A 24,582-nucleotide genomic window follows, 5' to 3' on the forward strand; every position below is an offset into this window, starting at 1 on the left:
TCCTAAACCAGAAGTGATCCTCCAGTTGGAGCAAGGAGAGGAGCCATGGATATTAGAGTCCCCAGGCCAGAGTGACCCAGGTGAGTCAGTCAGTGTGGGTCAATTGGAGTTCAGGAGGAAATTAGATGACAAAGCATTAGTTCAGAGCTTAAGACCATTGAAATGGTCTTTGAAGTTGTTTTCAGGAATCACTTTTTAGAGGCTCCGATGAACCTTTGGAAGTGGCATGTTGACTTGACTCAAATGTTCAGTGTCCCTGAATCACCCAGAATCTCCTACTGTCACTTTTATACACAAATGTTATCTTTTTGTTTATTGGAGTAAGTTATATTGAGTTAAGACATACTATCTGTATATGTGTATAACAACCATGTGTATTTTATATGTGTGTGTATATATACATATAGTACCGGGCATCTTTGGTTCAGTATTATATCTTTGAAAAATACCCATGTTGTGTGTATGATTAGTTAATTGCTGTATATTTCTGTGTAGCATTCCATTGTGACTATCCCAGAGTTTATCTCTTTATTTTTATGCTACATCTTTAGGATACATATTGGAAACACACTTGTTTTGAAACTTATTTCTTTTGATTTTTAAAGTATTTGAAAAACCTTGATGTAAATATTCTTCTGTGTGTGTTTTGGAGGACACAAACTGTTTTTAAATTTTTGAAATCTTTAAATGAAGTTCATTCATTAATTTTGAGAGAGAGTGTGTGAATGTGACAGGGGAGAGCAGAGAGAGAGGGAGAGAGAGTCCCCGGCAGGCTGCATGCTGTTAGCACAGAGCGCAGTGTGAGGCCCAATCTTATGAACCGTGAGGTTATCACCCGAGCTGAAACCAAGAGTTGAATGCTCACCTGACTGTGCCTCCCAGACACCCCTAAACTCTTATGTGTGTTAGATGTGTGACCAGAAATGGACTTGCTGGGTACAGAGTAGCTACATATCTAATCAATGTGTGTTAGTTTTAACAGTTTTCCAGCATGGTTGTACTAAATCATATTGCCACTAGCAGTGTGTGAGGAGTTTAATTGCAGTTCATTATTATGAGCACTTGATATTCTCAGTCTAATTAAATTTAACCATTCTGGTCATTGTGTTGCTCTATCTCGTCAGGTTTTAATTCCCATTTCTCTGATGACTAATGATGTTGAGTATGCTTTCATATGTTCATTGGCTTTTTGAATGTCCTTTAGCATAGTAACTGTTCAGGTCTTTTGCCGATACTAGGTTATTGGGTTATTGGTCTTATTGAATAATTCTAGAAGTTTTATGGGAATGCAAACTGATGCAGCCGCTCTGGAAAACAGTGTGGAGAGTCCTTAAAAATTTAAAAAGAGAACTACCCTATGACCCAGCAGTAGCACTACTAGGAATTTACCCATGGGATACAGGAGTGCTGATGCATAGGGGCATCTATACCCCAATGTTTATAGCAGCGCTTTCAACAATAGCCAAATTATGGAAAGAGCCTAAATGTCCATCAACTAATGAATGGTTAAAGAAGACGTGGTTTATATATACAATGGAATACTACTTGGCAATGAGAAAGGATGAAATCATGCTATTTGCAGCAACGTGGATGGAACTGGAAGGTATTATGCTAAGTGAAATAAGTCAGTCAGAGGAAGATAGATACTATATTTTCACTCATGTGGATCTTGAGAAACTTAACACAAGACCATGGGGGGAGAGGAAGGGAAAAAATAGTTACAAACAGGGGTGGGGGGCCAACCATAAGAAACTCTTAAATACAGAGAACAAACTGAGGGTTTATGGGGGGTGGGGGAGAGGGGAAAGTGGGTGATGGGAACTGAGGAGGGCATTAGTTGGGATGAGCACTGAGTGTGGTATGTAATCCAATTTGACAATAAATTATGTTAAAAAAATTCCCTAAAAATGAATTCTAGAAGTCTTAAAATATATCTTGGATATGAATTGTTTGTAGAAATATGTATTTATTGAAAATATCTTTTCTGAGTTATGTCTTCTCCATGACTTCTGATGACGGTTGAAAAGACTGTCCTTTCTCCTGCTGATTGGTGGTTTTATATTTGTCATTTATTGGGCGAGCATGTATTTGTGGTTTTGTTTCTGAGCTTTCTGATTGTTCTATTGGCTGAGTTATCCTTCATGACAATACCACTGCGTTGTTTTTTTTTTTTAATTTTTTTTTCAACGTTTATTTATTTTTGGGAAGAGAGAGACAGAGCATGAACGGGGGAGGGGCAGAGAGAGAGGGAGACACAAATCGGAAACAGGCTCCAGGCTCTGAGCCATCAGCCCAGAGCCCGACGCCGGGCTCGAACTCAGGGACCGCGAGATCGTGACCTGGCTGAAGTCGGACGCTTAACCGACTGCGCCACCCAGGCGCCCCAATACCACTGCATTTTATTTATCATAAGTTAATTATAAGTTATGATATCTGGCAGCGTCACTCTTCTAGGTTGGCTATTTTCTTCAGGGTCGCGTGGGTATAACAAATACAGAAAATTGCTAAGAACATCTTTTGAGTTTTATTTATTTACTTATTTGTTTAGATTTATTTATTTTGAGGGAGAGAAAGTACGAGTTGGGAAGGGGCAGAGAGAGGAGATCTGATTCTGAGCTGACTCGGCACCTCCAGGACAGAGCCCGTCAGGACTCAGTCTCACAGAAACGTGAGATCATGACCTGAGTTGAAACTAGGAGTTGGATGCTGAGCCAACTAAGCCACCCAGGTTCCCCATTTATCTTTTTTTAGTGTTACTGATTTATTTTTTAAGTACTTCTTTTTTTTTTTTAATGTTTATTTTTGAGAGAGAGAGCGCGTGGGGGCGAGGGTCAAAGAGAGAGGGAGACGCAGAATTCGAAGCAGGCTCCAGGCTGTGAGGTGTCATCATGGGATGCTTTCCTTCACATCACCCCAGCGATGGCCCTGCACTTTGGTCACTAGTAGTAGACTACAGCTTCTTTTTAAAAATTGTTTTAAAGATTTAAAAATTTAAAAATAGGTGAGATATAATTCACCTACCACTAAATTCACTCCTTTAAGAGTGGAAAATTCAATGGTTTGTAAGCATATTCACAAAGTTGTGCAACCATCACCACTGTCGAATCCCAGCATGTTTTCTCACCAGCTTCTTTGAGCTCTCCCAGGTGCAGCCATATTGATCCCTCCCCGATGGGCACACCAGCTGGGAGGCGTGAGCCTCAGAGGCGTTATCCCCCCACCTCCGTGCCCTTCTGAGCGGCCTGCAGTAACTGGACGACACCGCTCTGAAGGTCTGAAGGTCTGAATTCCAGTCCTGCAGGGCTCTTCTCTGAGTATCTGTAGTATCAGCATGACCCAGCACCTCCTCCGCTTCAGGTGTGGAATCCCAGTTCTGTGGGGCCGCTCTCCTGAGTGACTTCTTCCGTCATGTTACCCTGAGATGGGAGCTGCTCTCTGCCCGTGTTATGCCTGTGTTGCCTCAGTGTCCACTTTTGCCTTTAAAATGCCTGTTTTAACCTGCTCTATTAAATTCCCTCTCTTATAACATTTGGGTGGATTCTCTTCCCATCTGGACCCGGACTGATGTAAACATTCTTGTACGCACATCACTGAAAGTTAATTTTATGATAGCGTCATGTGGAGTCGTGTACGTGCTGGAAGTGCCAGATTAAAAATCCGTTAAAATTTGATAGAAACGAGCCTCCAGGGAGTTTACATGAATTAAACTCAGAGTAACAGTGACTGGGAATAAGTATCTCCTCAACCCCATACCATAACTCTATATTCCTCGTTTTAAAAATATTTTTAAGTCTTATATTTCAAAGTGTACTTTATTTATTCATAATTTCCCCAAACTGGAAATTTTTTTTTAAATTTTTTTTTAACGTTTATTTATTTTTGAGACAGAGAGAGACAGAGCGTGAATGGGGGAGGGACAGAGAGAGAGGGAGACACAGAATCGGAAGCAGGCTCCAGGCTCCGAGCCATCAGCCCAGAGCCTGACGCGGGGCTCGAACTCACGGACCGCGAGATCGTGACCTGAACTGAAGTCGGACGCTCAACCGACTGAGCCACCCAGGCGCCCCTAACCAAACTGGAAATTAAAGTCACTTGACTGGGGAATAGATAAGTGTGGTATATCCATACCCTGGAGTAGGACTTGGGAAGCAAATGTTTGGTTATTTCTGAGAGAGAGAGAGAGAGAGAGACAGGGCGCAAGCAGGGGAGGGGCAGAGAGAGGAGACACAGAATCCGAAGCAGATTTCAGGCTCTGGGCTGTCCGCAAAGAGCCCGAAGTGGGGCTCGAACAAAGGAACCATGAGGTCATGACCTGAGAGCCGAATTCGAACACTTAACGGACTGACCCACCCAGGCGCCCCAAGGACTTGGGAAATAAAAACCAACAATGTATGTGTATTGATACATAAAGTAAGAAGGATGAATCTGAAGTATATTGTACTCAGTCAAAGATACCAGACTCACAAGATTACATACTGTAAGATTCTGTATGCATGGGACTTTCCAGAAAAGGCAAACCTATAGGCATGAAGTATAGATAGTAGCTGCCAGAGGATAGAGTGGTAAGGAAGTTTGACTTCAAAAGAGTAGCACGAAGGAATTTGAGGGCTGTGGTGAAATAGTTTTGGATTTTGGCTGTGGTGGTGGTTACACAGATCTCCGCATTTTGTCACAATTCCTGAAACTACACCAGAGTGAACTTTTGTGTATAGAAGTAAAATGAAAAAATTTTCTCTCAATAAATGATAGGTTACATGTTTTTACTTAAACATTTGCATTCTTTTAAATTCTCATAATAGACTTTTACATACATTTGTCATTCATTGTCATTTTCTTTTTTATCATGAGTGCTTAGTTATGTAGCCGGATTCACGATTCTATTGACTTAAAGATCTCTTTATTAATTAAGATATCTTTTCTTTCAAATATTAAAAATATATTTCCTTGTTTATTTGCTTTTAACTTAAAATAGAGCTGAACTATTTGTTATTGCTAATACTAAAACGCATCGGATACTAAATTTATGGGTTTTTTTTTTGGTGTCACACCTTGTCACCTTTATTTTCCTAGTGGTTTATTTTACACATTTCAAATCTTGAATCCCTGTGAATTATACCCTGTGTGAACTATGTACCTAAGACTATTCCAAACTGTTGGGAATGACTTGCTGTTTGGAATATTCCATTCATTTCTCATTGCCTTGAAATGCTATATTTATTAGACTACATTCAAAAAAACACTCTTAATCATGGCCATGTTTCCATGAAGCAGATGCCAGACTACTTGTAGTGGAGCAATATTATACGTGTTGATATTTCCTAAGAAGTTTTCTTTTCGAAATGTTGTCAGTTTCGATTTTCATGTATTACAGATGAAGTTACGAATGCTTTTGTAAAGTACCTATTAAAGCACACAAAAATCAAAGAGAAAAAAGTATGTACAAAAGTTGGTTGACAGTGTTAGTGGAATTTGTCACAGTATATTGAGTTTCAGTGAAAGGGTCTATCTCCATTTCTTCAAGTAATGTTAGTGTCCTAGAAGAAAGAATAGGATTATGTAGACGAACAAAGACATTTTCTTTTGGACTGTCGATTTTCTGATTTATCTACGATTTTCGTTCATTGCTTTCATGATTTTGATGAACTACCTTGCTTGATGCCACCCTCGTCCCCTGGCTTTTTATTTCCAGAGAATCGCTGACGGTGTCAGATACATTTTTTTATTTTAAAAATTCTTTTATTGCTTGATGGAATCTGTTTCCTAGTATTTAAAAAAGTGAAGTCGACAAGCAGGTTCCTATTCCTGACACTTGTGTGTCTAAATTACACACTGGGTGCACACTGATCTCAGATGTAATCTGCAACTTTTGGGGAGTCCCTGACGGGCTCTTCTGCTTGGGTAACTATGTCAAGCACACCAACCTTCTCACGCTAGATGAAGACACACTCTCAGCTAACCCTCATCGCCGCCCGCGGAGTCTGCACGAAATGGTAGCTCTGGCTGTCAGCGCTGACTGCTCCCACTGTCCGGTTCTGCGAGTGCCTGGTTTCGCAGGTGCCTGGTTCTACGCATCCCTGGTACCGCCTTCTGCCTCTGTGCGCTTCCGCCCCGTTTTTTCTTCCTTCCGGTTTCTTCTCGCGTTAAGAGCCGCTTCCGGAGTCGCTGGGTCTCTGACCTTTACTGGGGTCAGTTCTCCGTGTTGAGGGGGGATCGGTGAGCCCGGGACTGTTGGGCAAGGGCCAATGGGGGCGCCGTGTGCCCGGGAGTCTGTGCCCCGGCGGTCGGTGCCCGATCGTGTGGAGGAGGTCCGTGGACCGGTGACGGCGGGATGGGGACGTGTCCATCAGCACTAGAGGTCGGGCCCCCCGGTGCTCAGTCCCTGCCGGAGCGGCCGGGGCCGTTCGCGGGGCCCGGGTCTGGAGGCCGCGGGAGGAGGGCGTGTGCCCGGGGGCGGTGGGAGAGGGACGGCGCTGCGGCCGGGAGGGGGGCCCGAGGAGCGCGTCGGGTGGAGGCGGGGTGGTCCGGGAAGACGGGCGCCCCTGCCTGGGCTGACTCGGTTACCGCCCCGCCTCTTGGTTCTCCTTGTATCCTTCCTGGAGTCTGAGCGGCTCTCCAGTCGGGTCGGTGACTGCTTCTTGAGGCGTGGTGTTACTCAGTCCGGCATTAGGGAAGGATCTCCAAGAATCCCGTACTTGTTGTCTCATTGAATAGAAACATTGTTTGTTTGTTTGTTTGTTTTTCTTCTCGAAGGTTACTGACTTATTCAGAATCACAGTTTGTTAGTGGCGAAGACGAAGTTGTGTCTCCCGACTCCAGAGAGACTGCCTGCTTTTCCACACGAGGAAAGGCAAATTACTTTTAAAAAGATCCTTTTGAGAAACGGCAACCAGGATCAAGAAATGAAAACGTAGACCTTTCATTAAAGCATTGCTTTTTATCGTTTTCTGTGTAATCAGTAATCAAAGGTTTAGTAACAGTGGGGAAATTGATAAACAGTTTAATCAGGAGTATTTTTTTAAGTTTACTTATTTTGGGGAGAGAGGGAGAAAGAGAGAGAACCCAGAAGAAGCAGAGAAAGAGGGAGAGAGAATCCCAAGCCGGTTCAGCACTGTCAACGCAGAGCCTGACGTGGGGCTCGCTCCATCCCACCATCCCTGAGATCTTGACCTGAAAGAGTAGAGGCTTAACTGACTAAGCCACCCAGGTGCCCCAGGTTGGGAGTATTTTTTGTAGTAGTTTTGGTGAAGACTTAATGTTACTTCACTGAGTATAATGTTTTATTTAAACCTACTTTTTAATGTAAAAATTTTTTGTGAACATCAAGAGAGCTTTAAACTGTTAAAAATCCCCAGGAAGCAAATATTTAGGTTTTCCCAGTGAAAGCTTTTATGCCCAGCAGCCATTACATGATTGTGTCAGAGTCCTATTAGATAGTTGTTCTTCGAGCATCTGCTGTCCTTTCTGAAGGTGAAAGGCACTGACGCTCTTCGTATCTATTGGGTTGTATAGTTTTATAGGGCAGGAGCATTCAGGAGCCACCAGGCAGGCCAGCTCTTTTAGGACCTCATTCCTCCCGTAACTCAGCACAGCACCAGAGTTGTCTACACTTTTCCAAGACAGCAGAAAATGAACAAATCCCAGGTAAGTTCTTCATTCCCCACATTATTTTGCAGTGGACCTGGTGAGATTTGTGAGTCCTATACTAATGGGAAATTAGCAATAGATAGAAATCTACCTGTACAGAAAATAGAGAGTAACAGATCAATAGCAAGGCTAAGGTGGCTTGTAGATACATACTGATCATTCTATATCTTAGAGCTTCTAAACTGACCTACAAATAACATCTCTGTTTCTGAAAACCATGGAGAAAGGAAGACAGTCTTTTGGATACAGAGTTTTTTCAAGACACAGACTTTTTGGATGATATCAAAGAAGTTTTGGTCTTAACATAGGTACACATAGTGAATAACCTTCCTGTGACAGCCCTGAAATGAGTGCCTAAAACCATTCCTCACTGAAAGTAAAAGGGTTCAAGAGCTAGTTCAAGTAGTTAATTTAATGATGGTCTTGTTCGATCCTTGTATAAAACCTGATATGTTTAGGGGCGCCTAGGTGGCTCAGTAGGTTGAGCTTTTGAGTTTGGCTAGGTCAGGATCTACACTCCGTGAGTTTGAGCCCCACGTCAGGCTCTGTGCTGACAGCTCAGAGCCTGGAGCCTGCTTCAGATTCTGTGTCTCCCTCTCTCTCTCTCACCCTCCCCTGTTCATACTCTGTCTCTCTCTGTCTCAAAAATAAATAAAATGTTAAAAAAAAAAAAAAAAAAAAGAACTCTCCATGAGTACTTTAGCTGGGTTGTGTATGCGAGTTGTATAGCCTATCGTTTAAAGTTAAATTCTCCAGTAAGTCTGTCTGAGCTTCTCCGTCAAATTCATCCCATAGCTTTCTGCCTTGGTTTTTTTCTTCACTGTTTGGGATCTGTCCAGGTAAAGGTTGCCAATGATTCAATTGTATTTACTGACCACTCTTTCCAGGAGACTCCTTGTCTCTTTTGATGGATACTGGAAAAATGGTTGAATAATACTGTTTATTGTTTTGAGTACTTCTAAAAATATGTAAATTGTCTTAATGTGTAATTGACAGGCATTTTCTCTTCTTAGTTCACTAGTAATTTGACATCTATCCATATGTAGCTTATTTCCTTTTTTTTTTTTTTTTTAATTAGAATCTTAATCAGGCTGCAGACTCCGTGCAGAGGTCAGTCTCACGACAGTGAGATCATGACCTGAGCCAAAATCAAGAGTCACGTGCTTTACCATCTAGACACCCCTGTAGTTTGTTTCTTTTAATGTTGGCTTTTCCTGCTGTGTGGCCACACCGTATTCTAAATACTATATTTTACTGATAGACTTGTAGGTAATTTGCATGTTTCATTAATATAACAGCTGCTGTGAATATCCTTGTCATTCTCTATGGTAAATGCAGATGTATCTCCAGACCCTGGAGCATTGCTTCTCAGAGTGAGGACCTTTGGCCAGAAATGGCAGCGTCACCTCGAAACTTGTTTGACATGCAGATGGTGATCCACCATCCCAAACCTACTGGAAGAGAACTTCTGGAGGCCAGGCCCAGCAATCTGTGTTTTTAGGGGATGTCCATGTGATGGTTGATAACACATTAAGTTTAAGAATCACTGGTCCAGTGTCCAGTGATTAATGTTTTTGAGTTACAGGATATTAGGATTTCTCATTTTTCTAGGTAAATTGTTACTCATCAGAAAACTGTGTCTTTCTTCTCCAGATACTGAAGTTATTTCTACTTCAAATGGTTAAAAACTTCACTGTTTAATTTGTATGTGTCTGATTATTGAGTTTGTGCAAATTTCATAAATTTATGGTGTATAAGTGTTCAGTAATACTATAGTTTTCGGTTGAATTCTTGCATACCTGTTGTTAGAATTATTTCTGTGCATTTCATGTTTTTTAATATACATGTATCCCCCCCCCCCCCCCCCGCCCCGCGAGAGAGAGCGGGAGCTGGGAGAGGGGGACAGGGAAAATCTTAAGCCAACTCCACACTCAGGGTGTAGCCCGACATGAGCATGGATCCCACGTCCCTGGGGTAATGACCACAGCAGAAATCAACAGTCTGGTGTTCAACTAAGCCACCCAGTGTTATGTATTAAAATTTAAATATATTTTTATTTACACTTTTTAATTGCTTGTTGCTGGCATGTTATTTTTTATATATTGACCTTATTTCCAACAAGTTTTCTACACTAATTTAGTATACTATAATAGTTTACCTCCCAAATGTGTGGATTTTTTATGTATACACATGTATAATCTGGGAATAGTGATACTGTTATCTACTTTTTCCTGTTTTTATACCTTTTTTTTCTTTATTGCCTTCTTACGTCCTCAAATATATAATATTAAATAGAAGCGAGAGTAAGGGGGAAGCTTTCCTTTCAGTATGGATTTTTGCTGTATTTTTTTGCATTTCTTGATGACCTCAAGGATATGCAGTTCTGTTCCTCGTTATGTAAAATTTTTCTTTTTTTCATGAGTGCCTATTTAATTTTATTAAATGGTTTTGGTCATCTATTGAAATCATGATATGATTTGTCTCCATTATCTTAGTAAATTACGTTAAATGTAATGTAAAATTAATACATTAATTTTAAATATAAAACTAAAGAGATATTTCTGAAATAAACCTAACCTGGTTATGATAATATTTTGTTTTGGAATTATGTATCTGTCCATGAAAGAGATTAACCAGTAAAGGTATTTTTTGCTGGTAAGGGATATGTTCTTGTTTGGATTTAGTATTTAGTGTCGAAGATATTTTGAATATGTAACAAGAATTCTTGAGTATTTCCTCCTGCTTTCTCCCCAAAATTGTGTTTTATTTTGTTTCTACTTTTCTAGGTATTCATTATATGTATTGCCATCTTTACCCGGAGTTAGTTTATTTCCCTCTCTTCTTTTCTTTCTTCATTGTTAAGTAGGCTCTGCAGGAAATGTGGGGCTCGAACTCATCACCCTGGCTTACAACATCCCATATTTTCCTTCTCCTCCCAGCCTCTGGCAATCCCTATTTTATGCTGTGTTACTATGAGATAGGGATTTTGTTTTTGTTTTTGTTTGTTTGTTTTTGAGATACTACTTATATATGGTAAGTTATACTATATGGCATTTCTTTTCCCTCTGACTTATTTCATTTAGCATGGTGCCCTCAAGGTCTGTCCATATTGTCACAAATGGCAGGATTTCCTTTGTTTTTATGGTTGAATAGTATTCCATTGTGTGGGTGTGTCTATATATATATACGTATTTATATATATACACACATTCTCATTACCCCATTCCTCTGTTGATGGATACTTAGGCTGTGTCATGCCTCAGCTATTGTCCATAGTGCTGCAGTGAACAGGGGATTACAGGTGTCTTTTGCAGTTTTCTTTCCATCCCTTTTGGATTTGTACCTAAAATTGGGATTGCTAGATCACCTGATAGTTCCATTTTTAATTTTTTGAGGGACCTCCATAGTGTTTTCCAAGGTGGCAGCACCAGTTTACATTCTCACCAACAGTGAATGAGGGTTCCCTTCACGCCACATTCTTGCCATTTGTTATCTCTTGTCTTTTTGATAATAGCTATTCTGAGAGGTGTGAAAGTGGTATTTCATTGAGGTTTCGATTTGCATTTCCTTGATGATTCATGGTATTGAGCACCATTGCATATACATATTGGATTGGCCGTTTGTAGGTCTTTGGAAAAATGTCGGTTCAGGTCCTTTGTTCATTTTAATTGGATTATTTGCTTTTTGGTTTTTGTATTGTATGAGTTGTGTATACATTTTGGATATTAACGTCTTATCAGATACATGATTTGTGAATATCTTTTCCCAATCTGTTGGTTACTTTCCAGTTCATGGACTGTTTGCTGGGCAGAGCTCTTAAGTTCGATGAAGGCTTGTTTGAGCTTTTGTTGCCTTGCTTTTGGCATCTTATCCAAAGAAAACATCATCCTAGAGAACAATGTTGAGCTTCTCCCCTATGTTTTCTTCTAGGAATTGTATGGTATCAGTTCTTATGTTTAAGTCTGATTCATTTCAGGTTAATTTGTATGAGTGGTGTAAGATAGGGGTATGGTTTCATTCTCTTGCGTGTAGGCGTCCCGTTATCCCGCCACCTTTTACTAAAGAGACCATCCCATCCCCATTGTGTGTTTTTGCAACCCTGTCAAAAATCAGTCGACCATATATGCGTGGGTTTATTGGGGGGTGTCTCTTCTGTTCCATTTGACTGCAACTGTTTTTATCACTGAAATAAGTCTCCCTTTCGCTGCAGTTGGTATTCCCTGTAATGTACCTTAATTAGGCCTTCATTCACTTCGTTCATTAACCATTTATGAATAGTTAGTACGTGTCCTAATGTGTGCCAGCTGGTGAGGATTCTAAGAATGAGACATCGCTCTTTATAAGGAGAAACTCTTACAACTGTGTAGGGCATTAAAAGAAACTCACGTGATTTTGACGTTACTGTAAATCCTACGGTGGGGATCCTGTTTTGTTTTCCTTATGATTTTTCATTTCTGGTTAAAAATGAAAAGACAAGATTTTCAAGCCTAAAATAACATAATTGTTTTTTGTATTGGGTGACGTAACCCATTTGTATTTGTTCTTGTTAGGCTTTAGTCCCTCCATCTGACAATGTATTTCTTCCCTATGCTTTTTCTTGGTTGTGTGGGGCACCCCGATTGAATGGGAGCCGGCAGGGGGCGCCAGTGAAGAATTCACTCAAGACAGAACAGAGGAGATAGAAGTTTACCGGATACCCTGCAAGGGAGCAGCGGACAGGATGGCAAAGGGGAGACCCGTCTGCTACTAGGCGGTGGTGAGGGGCTGTAGTTCTAGAGTAGCTGTAACTTTTCCCCCTTTTTTGGTAATCTTAGGCACTGTGCCTGCCGTGGGCAGCCCATTGGTCAGTGAGGGCCTGTGGCTTAATGAGCCTGTTCACGTCAGCTTGGTGGTCGTGGTCGTGGTCGCTGTGGGTCCTTTTGCCTTGCTCAAGCTTTGACTGCTCAAGCCTGTTGTCTACACAAGTGGTCTCTAGAGGTTGTTCGTTTGTATTTTATTGGATTATTTTGTTTTGTTTTTTCAACACTGCATCAGTCAGCTTGTGTCGTAACAAAGGGTTCCTAAATTTATTTTTTGTTTGTGTCTGTGATCTTAGGGGCTAAGGCGTGGCTCTGTTCCCTGTGCTGTGCATTGTGGGGTCAAGGATGAAGGATGATGTCTCTGAAAACTTCTCCCTGAAGTGACACATTTCCCTTGTACTACTTTTCATTGGACAAAGCAAGTCACGTGGCCCAGGTTCATGTCAGGGGCAGGATTTGTAATGTACCCTTATGGGCAGGCAGGGGGTCAGGACTTAAAGTATAGTCCTTCTAGAGTGGTTCAGTATTTAAGATTTATTCTAGTATTAATTACCATTTAAGTTTAAATTGTGGTTATAGTTTGTAATTCTTTCAACATATAAAAGGACCTTTATTATTACTGCAATTCGACCTTTACATTTACTTCAGCCATCTTCTGCTATCCCGTATTTTGTGGAAGCCCTCTGAAGTATTTTGTTTTCCTTAATGAAGAATATTTGTAATACTGTTTTTCAGACAGTTTCATGGGGCACCTGGGTGGCTCAGTCGCTTAAGCATCCTTCTCTTGATTTCAGTCCAGGGCATGATCTCACGGTTCCTGGGATGGAGTCGTGCTTGGGGCTCCACACTCACAGCATGGAGCCTGCTTGGGATCCTCTCTGTCCCTTTCTCTCTGCCCCTCCCCTGCTCGTGCTCTTTCTCTCTCTCAAAATAAATAAAGAAACCTAAAAAAAATTCTTGAAGCAGTTTCATTAAAGGACAGAACTGGTATGTCAGGAACGATTTGGAATCGAATATATCTCTTGATTGGTGAATTCGAATTATGTGCCTGGAAAAATACTATGTTAAGTAAGTTTTCTGGATTAGCTAGTGCAATCCTACACCACCTTTATGCTGTAGGTACTGAAATTACAGAAGCGTATAAGGATTTACATTCAGGATCTATATAGAATAGTTCATTTGCAGAAAATGCAGTTTGAGAAGTGGACAAATTTGAGATCTCTTGACTCCTAGTCGACCGGAAGATGCCTCTTCTGGCAATTTGATGCTTGAAATGTGAGAACCGAAACTCACATTACAAATGATACTGGAAGTGTTCTCAGTGGTTCCTGAGGTGCCTACTGGTTTTGAAAATGACTGAGGAAGATCTTTGTGTGCTGCTGATTTTATCATCTTGCTCCACCTCACTTCTTCATAGACTTGTCATGTCTCAGTGTATTCTCCCACTTCAGATACTTAAGGAACCTCAGCCTTTATACTCAGGATATGTAGCTGCATCAACAGGTAGAAACATGTTATTTACATATATTTTTTAACTTTTTTATGTTTATTTTTGAGAGAGAGAGAGACAAAGAACATGGGTTGGGGAGGAGCAGGGAGAGAGGGAGATACAGAATCCCAAGCAGGCTTCATGCTGTCCTTACAGAACACGATGCAGGGTTCAAACCCGTGAACAGGGAGATCATGACCTGAGCCGAACTTAGCCACCCAGGCACCCTTCGGCTTTTACCTTTTAAGCTGGAGAATAAAAATTTGTAACAAAATGTATTGATAGTAACTTATGTATTTCATAATATCAAGTTTGGTAGTACTCAAAAGTGTTTTTTTTTTAATTTTTTTTAATGTTTATTCATTTTTGAGAGACAGATCATGAGCAGGGAGGGGCAGGGAGAGAGGGAGACACAGAATCCGAAACAGGCTCCAGGCTCCGAGCTGTCAGCAGAGCCCGACGCGGGGCTTGAACTCACGAATTGCGAGATCATGACCTGAGTCGAAGTCGGAAGCTCAACCTACTGAGTCACCCGCGCGCCCCAGTACTCCAAAATATTCTTTAAGGTGGAAAGTGTTCACACATTTTGAAGACTCGGTCTAAATTTACTCTGTGATCCATTCCATGAATTCCTTTATGGCCCTTCCTGTCATCACAGATCTGGGGTGGATTCTCAACTTTTTCTCCGCCATTTGCCCTCTTCTCATTTCGCGAATGTGTTAATGGAGCCCCATCTTTGCTTTCACTGGGGACCACGAACCTGTGTTCATGAGAGTACGGGGTTCCTCTCTCCAACAGCTGTTCTTTAGTGAGGCCCCACAGAGAGCTAATTTTGCTGCTCGTTTGTTTTAGTCTGTCTTATTCATACTTCACCTTAGCGATTGTAACCTGTTACTGCATGTTTTCTTATCAGATTATGTGCTCCTTGAATACAAGAACAGTTTTATTAATCTTAGCATTTCTAAGAATTGGAACAGTTCTGGATACGTTGTGGGATTTGGTGATTTTTACATTAATAATACCCTGAAGCAATGGCATAGTGTTTGTTAGATTTCTCGTCTACCCTCAAAGCCTAAAGCCAAACACACCTTCTGCAGACTATTTTGGTAATCATGAGAAGGATTGGTTCCCATACAGCTTTTCCATGTCACCCAATTCTGAACATTTCAGATTGAACAGAAATCCCAGGGATCAGTATCATTTAAGGATGTGACCGTGGGCTTCACCCAGGAGGAGTGGCAGTGCTTGGACTCAAGTCAGAGGTCCCTGTACAGGGACGTGATGCTGGAGAACTACAGCCACCTTGTCTCAGTGGGTAAGGACTGTTTTTAAAAAATTCCAAGTAGCGTGTTTTGATTGTGTTAATTATGAGGCGTATAGGCTCTGTGCCGCGTTGAATGATATTTAAGATTGGAATTCAGGAGTCGTTGCCGATTGACCGCCATTGGGCACCAGGAAGGTAGTTGTGTTTCCCTCTCCAGTGAAGTGTTCCGTGGCTTCTTCACTGAGCAGCTGCAGCGGCTTCCTCCTCTTCCAGAGGCCCTGAAGTCTAGGCCACCTGGTCTGAATCCTGAATGATTTCACGTTGACAGGGTCCTGTGCTACCAAACCAGAGGTGATCTTCAGGCTGGAGCAAGGAGAGGAGCCATGGATATCGGAGGAAGAATTCCCAAGCCAGAGCCTCCCAGGTGGGTTGATACATACGGCACCGATGAACATCAGGACATTTATTATCTTCCCATGATTAAACCAGGGCTGGACAACTTTGGAATGTGTTTTTAAGGTATCTGTTTAGAAGTCATAATCCAGTGAGTGACTGAGAATACTGGTTATTGAACCAAACCTCCAGATTCTGCTCTCACGAAAAATGTTCTCCTGTTTGATTCACGTTTTGAATATTCACCAATTCTTACATTGGTCAACAGACCAATCTTTGCCTTCCTCCCCTTTGCCATCGTTTTCCTGCATGAGTCTGTGTTTCTCAAAGCAGTGTCAGCCTCCGACCTTACCTGCGTTGTTGCGCTGCATTCCTGCTGTTCCCAGGCATTGTTTCATACACTGATTTTCCGACTCAAATAATTTTTGAGTGCTTGCTGTTGTCTAAATACCATAGTAGTGAGAGGCGCTTGGGTGGCTCAGTCAGTTGAGTGTCTAACTTCAGCTCAGGTCATGATCTTGCTGTCCATGAATCGAGCCCTGCATCGGGCTCTGTGCTGACAGCTCAGAGCCTGGAGCTTGCTACAGATTCTGTGTCTCCCTCTCTCTTGGCCCTCCACCACTCGTGCTCTGTCTCTCTCTCTCAAAAATTAATAAATGTTAAAAAAATTTTTTTTGATTAAAAACAATTAATAAATGCCATAGCAGTGAAAGAATAATGTGCCAGTGACTTTATACAAGTAGCACTAGTGGCCAAGAGATGCACGCAGAGGTGGTCAACATCACTAACGTGAGGGAGATGCACATCCGAGCCACATCACACCATTTAGAATGGCTAGCACCAAGAAGACAAGAGAGAACAAGTGTTGGCGAGGATGAGGAGAAAAGGGAACTCTTGTGCACTGTCGGTGTTGGTGATGTAAATTGGTTCACCTACTGTGGAAAAGGGTGTGGAGATTCCTCAAGCAGTTAAATATAGAACTGTCCTACGATCCCGCAGTTGTATTTGGGAACATACCCGAAGAAAATGAAAAGAGGATATCGAAGAGAATATACACATTCATGTGTATCACGGCCTTATTCACAATAGCCAGATCTGGACACAACCTGTGTGCTCGTCAGTTCATGAATAGCTAAAGAAAGAAAAGAGAGTAGTATTATTCAGTCATGAGAAATGGCATCCTGCCACTTTAAGAGAAAGACAGTTACCGTGTGGTGTCACTTATATCTGGAATCTGGAAAAGGGAAACTCATGATAACAGAGGGTACTGTGGTGGTTCCCAGGGGATGGGTTGTGGGAAAGGAGGGATGGTACAAGATCAGAAGAGTACTAAGTAAGCCCTAGAGATAGCGGATACCATATCAAGAATGCAGACAGTATCGTATTGTGATCATCACATTTGCCAAGACACCAGAACTGAATCGTTCCAATGGGAATTGTGTAACATAATAAAGGTGCTGATTATTGGTACAGTAGCAGTCATAATACAGTTTATAATTGTCTGAAACTAACATGTGCACCTTGAATTTATACACTTATATGTCTCATACATTTAAAAAGTAGCCCTAGAAAGAGATACTTCTGCGTATTAACACTGTGTAATGGTAAAAAATGACCTTGGAAATTAGAGCAGAGTTAAATTGTGCTGCTTTAAGAAGAGTAGTCAGGGGAGACCTAAAGTAGGAGATCAGCCACCATTAGAGCAGTATTTGAGTGAAATGTTTGTGTGAGTTGGGTGGTTTCTGCCTCTTCTCAGCAAGGGGAATAGCACCCACTAAGCCAATGAGCAGGAATGTGTTTGGTGTGTTTTGGGAAATAGCGAAAAAAAAAAAAAGTCACAATGGCCAAAGGGGAGTGAGTGATTGATGAGTGTGGGACAGGAAATGATGTCAGGCAGTTGTGGTCCCCAAGGTAAATATCATAAATCTTATTAAAGATCTTAATATTTTCCTTATTAGTATATTTTGGTTAATAAGTAAGGTGTGATCTATGTTTATATGATCTTTCTCGCCTCTGGAGAAGATATTGGGAAGAGTATAAGCACTACAGATGTCACTAGAGGATGCTTGTTGTTTTCCTTAAGGGTGATTATGGTCAGTCCCGATTGGAAGGCATGGAGGTAACGAGAGGAGGGTGGAATCTCTGTGTGTCAGGAAGAAGAGTAACAGAAAGGGAAGAGAGGGTGGGACTTGAAGGATTTTAAAGAATAATGGTTGAAAGCTTCCCAAGTTCGGCAGAAGACCTAATAGTATTCATTGAGGAATCTGCATGAACTCCAAGTAAGATAAATGCAAAGGGATCCACGCCAATGGCATGTCATGATTACATTTCTAAAAACAAGAGAATGTTTCAGAGTAGCCGGAGAGAAACATCTCCTTTTCTTTGGAAATGATAGTGGATGTTTCAGCCAAAAGCATGGAAGCTAGAGGGAAATGATGCCCTTATTTGAGTACTGAAAGAAAAGAACTTTCAGACAAAAGCGGTATCTTTGAACATATATTCATGAAAGGAGAGCTGAAGATACCATAAAAAGGAAAACTAAGAGAAAGTGTTGTAAGCAAACAAAGCTTTTAAAAATGGCTAGAGGAAGTTTTCTGAATCGAAAGGAAATAACACTAGAAAGGTGGAACTTTAGAAAAGAAAGAAAATGGAAGTGGCAAAAATAAGGGTAAATGTAATGGAGTTTCCTTCTCATGAGTTTTTATAATCATATTTGATTCAGGCAAAATTTAGAAATATCTTATGATTTGATGCTCTATGTGTGGAGAAAATGATATAATTACATTTAAAATATAGAATAAAGGGCTTTAAATGGAATTAAAGTGTTACATTTCTCTTGAAGTGATAAGATGTTGATCCGAGAAGACTGTGATAAATTATATATGTGCCTTTTACCTAGAAATGGACTCAAATACCTAGAACAACCACTAAAAAGTTATATGAAGTGGTACATTCAGAAAAAGCGTAAACAGAAAAAAACAAATACTCTAAATTAATGAAAATGGAATGTTTAAAATAATGTTCAGGTAACCAGTAAGAAAATAAGTTAGGAACAGATGAATGAGAAACTGAGAAAACAACCGAAAAATAAAATGGCAGACTTAAACCTTGACATTAGCAGTGTTCACCATCAATGTAAATGAACTAAATACACCAATAGGCGTATAAATTGGTAGACTGCATGAAACAGAAAACATGATGCAGAAATATGTTATCTACAAAAAATTCACTCCAGAGAGAACATAGTGAGGTTATTAGGGAATAGAAAAAGTTGGGGTCGCCTGGGTGGCTGGGTTAAGCATCTGAGTTTGGTTCAGGTCATGAACACGGTTCGTGAGTTTGATCCCCGCGTCAGGCTCTGTGGTGACAGTTGAGAGCCTGGAGCCTGCTTCAGATTCTGTGTCTCCCTCTCTCTCTTCCCCTACCCTGCTCATGCTCTGTTTCTCTCTCTCTCAAAAATCAACAATAAAATTTTATGAAAAAGATGTACTATGCAAATATTAATGAAAACAAAAGCAAGATTGACTCCATTAATATCAGATAAAGTAGTCTCGACAGCAAAGAAAATTGTTAGAGAAAAACAGGCAGTGATCTAAAATGTGACCGCACCAAACAACAGAACCTCCTAGGACACAAATCAAAACTGACTGAACTGAACGGATAAATAAACAAATCTTCAATTATATTTGGGGAATTCAGCACCTTACTCTTAGTAATTGGTAGAACTTGTAGACAACAGATATGAATTAATAGCAGATGTGGAAGAGCTGCAGAGCACATCCCTGAACAGGATTGAACGAAAATGTAGAATACTACCTAAAAGATCGGGGTGCCTGAGTGGCTCAGTTGATTAAGAATACTACCTAAAAGAGCAGGATATGTGTTCTCCTCCAGTGCTTGTGGAGCATTCAGTAAGGTAAAACATATACTGGGCCATGAAGAAAGCTTAGGAAATTTTGCAGAACTGAAATCATGCTATGTTGTCCGTACATAAAGAAATCAAACTGTGGGGGCACCTGTGTGGCTGAATTGGTTGGAGTCTGACTTCGGCTCAGGTCATGATCTCACGGATTGTGAGTTCAAGCCGCATGCTAGGCTCTGTGCTTACAGCTCAGAGCCTAGATCTTGCTTCAGATTCTGTGTTTCCCTCTCTCTCTGGCCCTCCCTGACTTGTGTTTTGTCTCTCTCTCAAAAATAAATAAAAACATTACCCCCCTCCCCCCAAAAAAAACCAAACCCACAAAACAAAAAACAAAAAAGAAAAATTGAATCAGTAACAGGGAGTCAACAAACCTTACGAATTAAACAAGACCCATGTAAGTAAAGCATGAATCAAAGAAGTCTCAAAGGAAATTTTAAAAATACTTAGAACTAAATGAAAAAGTATACCAATTTGTGTGTGAAGCAGCTTAAAGTGCTGTTATGGAAGTTTATAGTAATAAATGCTAACATTGGATAAGATGAAAGGTCTCGAATCCATAATGAACTTTCTACCTGAAGAAAGTGGAAAAGAACAACGTAAATCCACAGCAAGTAGGAGAAAGAAAATGAAAAAAGCAGAAATCAATGAAGTTTATAATAGAAAAACAGTAGAGAAACCTAATGACACAAAGCCAGTGCTTAGAAAAAAAATAATATTGATAAACCTAGCAGTCTTCACACACGCACACACACCCCAAACCACCAATGAATGGGGATATCACTTCTGCATTCATTAACAGGATGATACTTTAAATGTTATGCTCTTTATTTGACAGTCAAGAAGAGATGGATCAATTCTTTAGAAATCCTAAACTACCAAACTCATGATGACATGGACAATTTGAATGGTCCATAGATTGTCATAAAGGTGACGTAGATAATTTGAATTAAAGAAATTTAATATAAAAAAATAGATTAAAAAATCTACAGGTGTTTTTACCATCTCTCAAACATGTAACCATTTAAGGAGGAATTAACACTGATTTTACACAATCTCTTCTAGAAAAATAGAAGGAAAAAGTTCTTTTTTTTTCAATATATGAAGTTTATTGTCAAATTGCCTTCCATACAACACTCAGTGCTCATCCCAAAAGATGCCCTCTTCACTACCCATCACCCACCCTCCCCTCCCTCCCACCCCCCATCAACCCACAGTTTGTTCTCCGTTTTTAAGAGTCTCTTCTGCTTTGGCTCTCTCCCACTCTAACCTCCTTTTTTTTTTTTTTTTTTTTTTTTTTCCTAGAAGGAAACAGTTCTAATGGAGTTTTTTCTTATCCTGATATCAAAACCATATAATGATAGCCCAGGAAACAATCTGTAGATCGATATGTCCCATAAATTTACTAGCACAATTCCTTAACAAAGTATTAGCAAATAGAAACTAGCCATATATAAAAAGAATCCTACACTGTGACCGAGTGGGATATATTCCGAGTATGCAAAAGTGGTTCAACATTCCAGAACCAATCAGCGTAATCTCCCATAGGCTGACAAAGATGCTGTTATACAGAAAATTGCTTTATTAATTTCCTTTCAGATTGTTGATTGCAGTTGCATAGAAGCCTCACCTGATCTGAATTTATTTATTACCTCGAGTGGCCTTTTTGTAAATTCCTAGGGATGATTTGTAGTTAGAGGGAACTTTTCCAGTCTTTCTTTAAGGCCAAAGAATTGTTTCCTTAATCCCAAAAGCAGATGGTCGCTCTTGGAAGAAAAACTACAAATAATTCTTAGGAATATAGATGCAGAACTCCAAATAAAGTCCAACGGTGTAGGAAAAGAATTATATGCCATGACGAATTAGGATTTATTCCAAGCCTGCAAGCTCATTCAACATTCAAAAATCAATTAACATAATCCATCCCATCAGTAAGCTGCAGAAAGAAAAACTGTATGATCCTTTGATAGGATCCTTTGATGCAGAAGAAGCATTTAACAGAATCCATGTATGATTAAAATTCAGCAAACTAGGAATAGAGAATTTCCTCAAGTTGATGAAAAACATCTACCAAAAAATCTGTTAACATCACATATAATAAAGAGAAACTGGGTGCTTTCTCTCTAAGATCAGGAGCAAGTCCGGGCCATCCGGTTTCACCACTCTTATTTGACATCTTAGTAGAAATCCTAGGTAATGCAACAAAACAGGGATATGAAAGGTGACAAGGGAAGAAATAAAACTCTTCTTTTTGCAGAGATTCGATTGTCTAAGAATCCTAATGCGGCACACTCCTACAACATAGAAGTCATTTATAGGAAGGTTGCTGGATACAAGCTTAATATCCAACAGGCATTTGCCTTACTAATATTTTAGTTGTAGTTGTCTTTTTATTGGTGAGTTGTAAGCGTTCTTTACATATTCTGTATATCAGTCCCTAATTAGGTATATTGTTTACACATATTTTCTCCCATTTTGGCGTTGTCATTTTAGTATCTTGGCTGTGCGCTCTGCAGCAAAAGAGTTTTTTGTTTCATGAAATACAGGTTATCTGTTCTATCTTTTGTCACTATTGGTTTTGGTGTTGTATCTAAAAGGGCTGTGTCTATCCCAAGGACAAAAACATTCATTCTTAAATTTTCCTTAAGTAAATAGTTGTTGCATTTAGGTCTGTTACCCATTTTTGTGTATGGTATGAGGAACGAGTTTAATTGTTTTGCATGTAGCTATCCAATTGCCTCAGGATCAGTTTTTGAAGAGGGTGTGTATGTGTGGGGGTGTCATTTTGATGATACATCATTTTGATACACACGCGCGCACGCGCGCGCGCACACACACACACACACACACACACACACCCATTTCACATACCCCCAAACCCACACCTCTGACAACCACCAGTATGTTCCCTGGATCTATAAAATCACTGTATTTGTGTTTTTATTTTTCAAATTCCATTTAAGTGAGATCATTCGGTATTATTCTTCCTTTGTCTGACTTCTATGACTTTACATAATGCCGTCAGGATCTATCCATGGTGTCCCCAAATGGCAAGATTTCATTATTTATTATCGCTGAATAGTATTCTACATGTATATCATGTTTATAAGATATGTATACAAAATATATACATATGTAAAATGTATGTACTTTAGTATACATAACATATGTAACTTAATGTATAACTATTTATACATTCTTCATTTATTTGTATAGTAGCACAGTGAAGAAATGTGTGTATGTCTTTTCAGGTTAGTGTTTTCATTTTTTTCAGATAAGTACCCAGAAGTGGAATTGCTGGATCATATGATAGTTGTATTTTTAATGTTCTGAGGAACTAACTACCATGTTGTGTTCTATGGTGGCTTCACAATTTACCTTCCCACGAACAGTACCCAAGGGTTTTCTTTTGTTCACATCCTTGTAAACAGTGGTTATGTCTTTTCTTTTTGATAATAGTCATTCTAATAGCATGAAGTGATATCTCATTGTGGTTTTGGTTTGTACTTCCCTGATGATGTAGTGTTCCTTTTCAAGTACCTGTTGGCCGTCTGTATGTCTTTGGAAAAATGTCTATTCATATCCTCTGCCCATTTTAAGTCAAATTTGATTTTTCTTATTGAATAATATCAGTTGTGGTTTGGACATTAACCCCTTATAAGATAAATGGTTGCAAATAGTTTCTCCCATTCAGTGGATTATCTTTGATTTTATTGATGGTCTGCTTTGCTTTTTAGTTTGATGCAGTCCCACGTGCTCATTTTTGCTTTTGTTGCCTTTGTATTTAGGGTCAAATACAAAAACTTACTGCCGAGATTGATGTGTAGCCTACTGCCTGTTTTCTTCGAGGACTTTCGTAGTTTCAGGTTTTGTGTTCCAGTCTTCAATCCATTTTGAGTTAGAGTTTGTGTATGATGCAAGAAAGCAGTTTAATTTCACTCTTTTGCATGTGGCTGTCCGTATTTCCTAACCCCATTTATTGAAGAGGTGACTGTCCTTTCCCTATTGTATATTCTTGCCTCCTTTGTCGTAGAGTAGTTGACTTAGATGTGGGTTTATTGCTGGACTCCGTGTTCTGTTGCATGGATCTGTGTGTCTGCGTTTATGCCAATAGCATACGGTTTTGATTACAGTAGCTTTGTGGTATAGTTTGAAATCAGCAAGCATGCTACCTTCTGCTTTCTTGTTCCTTCTCAAGACTGCTTTGGCTATTCAGGATTTTTTGTGTGGGCTCCTGGCTGGCTCTGTTGTTTAGTGTCCAACTATTGATTTCAGCTCACGTCATGATCTCACGGTTCATGAGATCGAGGCCTGTGTTGGCAGCTGCGCTGACAGTGCAGAGCCCGCTTGGGATTCTCTATCTGCCCCTTTCCTGCTCACATGCATGTGTCTTCTTTCTCTCAAAATAAACAAATATTAAAAAAAACACACAAAACCTCTTGTGGTTCTACCTACAAATTTTAGTATTATTTCTTCTAGTGTGAAAATTGCTATTGGTATTTTCATAGGGATTGCATTGAGTATGTAGATTGCTTTGAGTATGTAGATTGCTTTGAGTAGTAAGGACATTTAAAAAAAACTTTTTTTTTAATGTTCGTTTCTGAGAGACGGAGAGAGAGCATGAGTGGGGGAGAGGCAGAGAGACAGGGAGACACAGAATCCGAAGCCGGCTCCAGGATCTGAGCTGTCAGCAAAGAGCCCACTGCAGGGCTCGAACTCATGAACCATAGGATCATGACCTGAATTGAAGTCGGTTGCTTAACGGACTGAGCCACCCAGGTAGCCCAGTAAGGACATTTTAATGCTAATCTTCCAATCTAAGAGTATAGTATATCTTTCCAGCTGTTTGTGTTGTCTTCCATTTCTTTTATTGGTGTTTTCTAGTTTTTAGATTACAGACCTTTTTCCTTCTTGGTTAAGTTTATTCCTAGGTATTTTATAATTTTTGGTGCAATTGAAAAGGTAAATATTTTCTTAATTATTTATTATCATTATTACGTTGTTATTAGTGTATAGAAATGCAGCAGATTTTATATCTTGTTTTTTCTTTTTCTGCAATCTTAACCTAATTCAT

The 24,582-nt window shown here is 40.1% G+C and overlaps 1 protein-coding gene and 1 long non-coding RNA gene across 2 annotated transcripts in view; one reads left to right on the forward strand and one right to left on the reverse strand.

Moving 5' to 3' along the window:
• Nucleotides 1-4,989: 4,989 nt before the first annotated feature.
• Nucleotides 4,990-6,061, reverse strand: LOC123380986. Its single transcript, XR_006587483.1, has 2 exons — nt 5,922-6,061; nt 4,990-5,534 (listed from the first exon to the last, which is right to left on the reverse strand). It is a non-coding gene; the product is annotated as an uncharacterized LOC123380986 (long non-coding RNA).
• The window catches only part of LOC109492846 (zinc finger protein 33B-like), a 34,593-nt gene continuing 15,536 nt past the window's right edge, over nt 5,526-24,582 (forward strand). The window contains exons 1-3 of the mRNA XM_045040950.1: nt 5,526-6,185; nt 15,103-15,247; nt 15,525-15,620. Of these exons, the coding sequence (XP_044896885.1) occupies nt 5,988-6,185; nt 15,103-15,247; nt 15,525-15,620 (439 nt within the window). The 5' untranslated portion in view covers nt 5,526-5,987. The remainder of the gene's footprint in view (nt 6,186-15,102; nt 15,248-15,524; nt 15,621-24,582) is intronic.

Source organism: Felis catus, chromosome D2 (genome assembly GCF_018350175.1).
Source record: "Felis catus isolate Fca126 chromosome D2, F.catus_Fca126_mat1.0, whole genome shotgun sequence".
Taxonomy (NCBI): Eukaryota; Metazoa; Chordata; class Mammalia; order Carnivora; family Felidae; genus Felis; species Felis catus.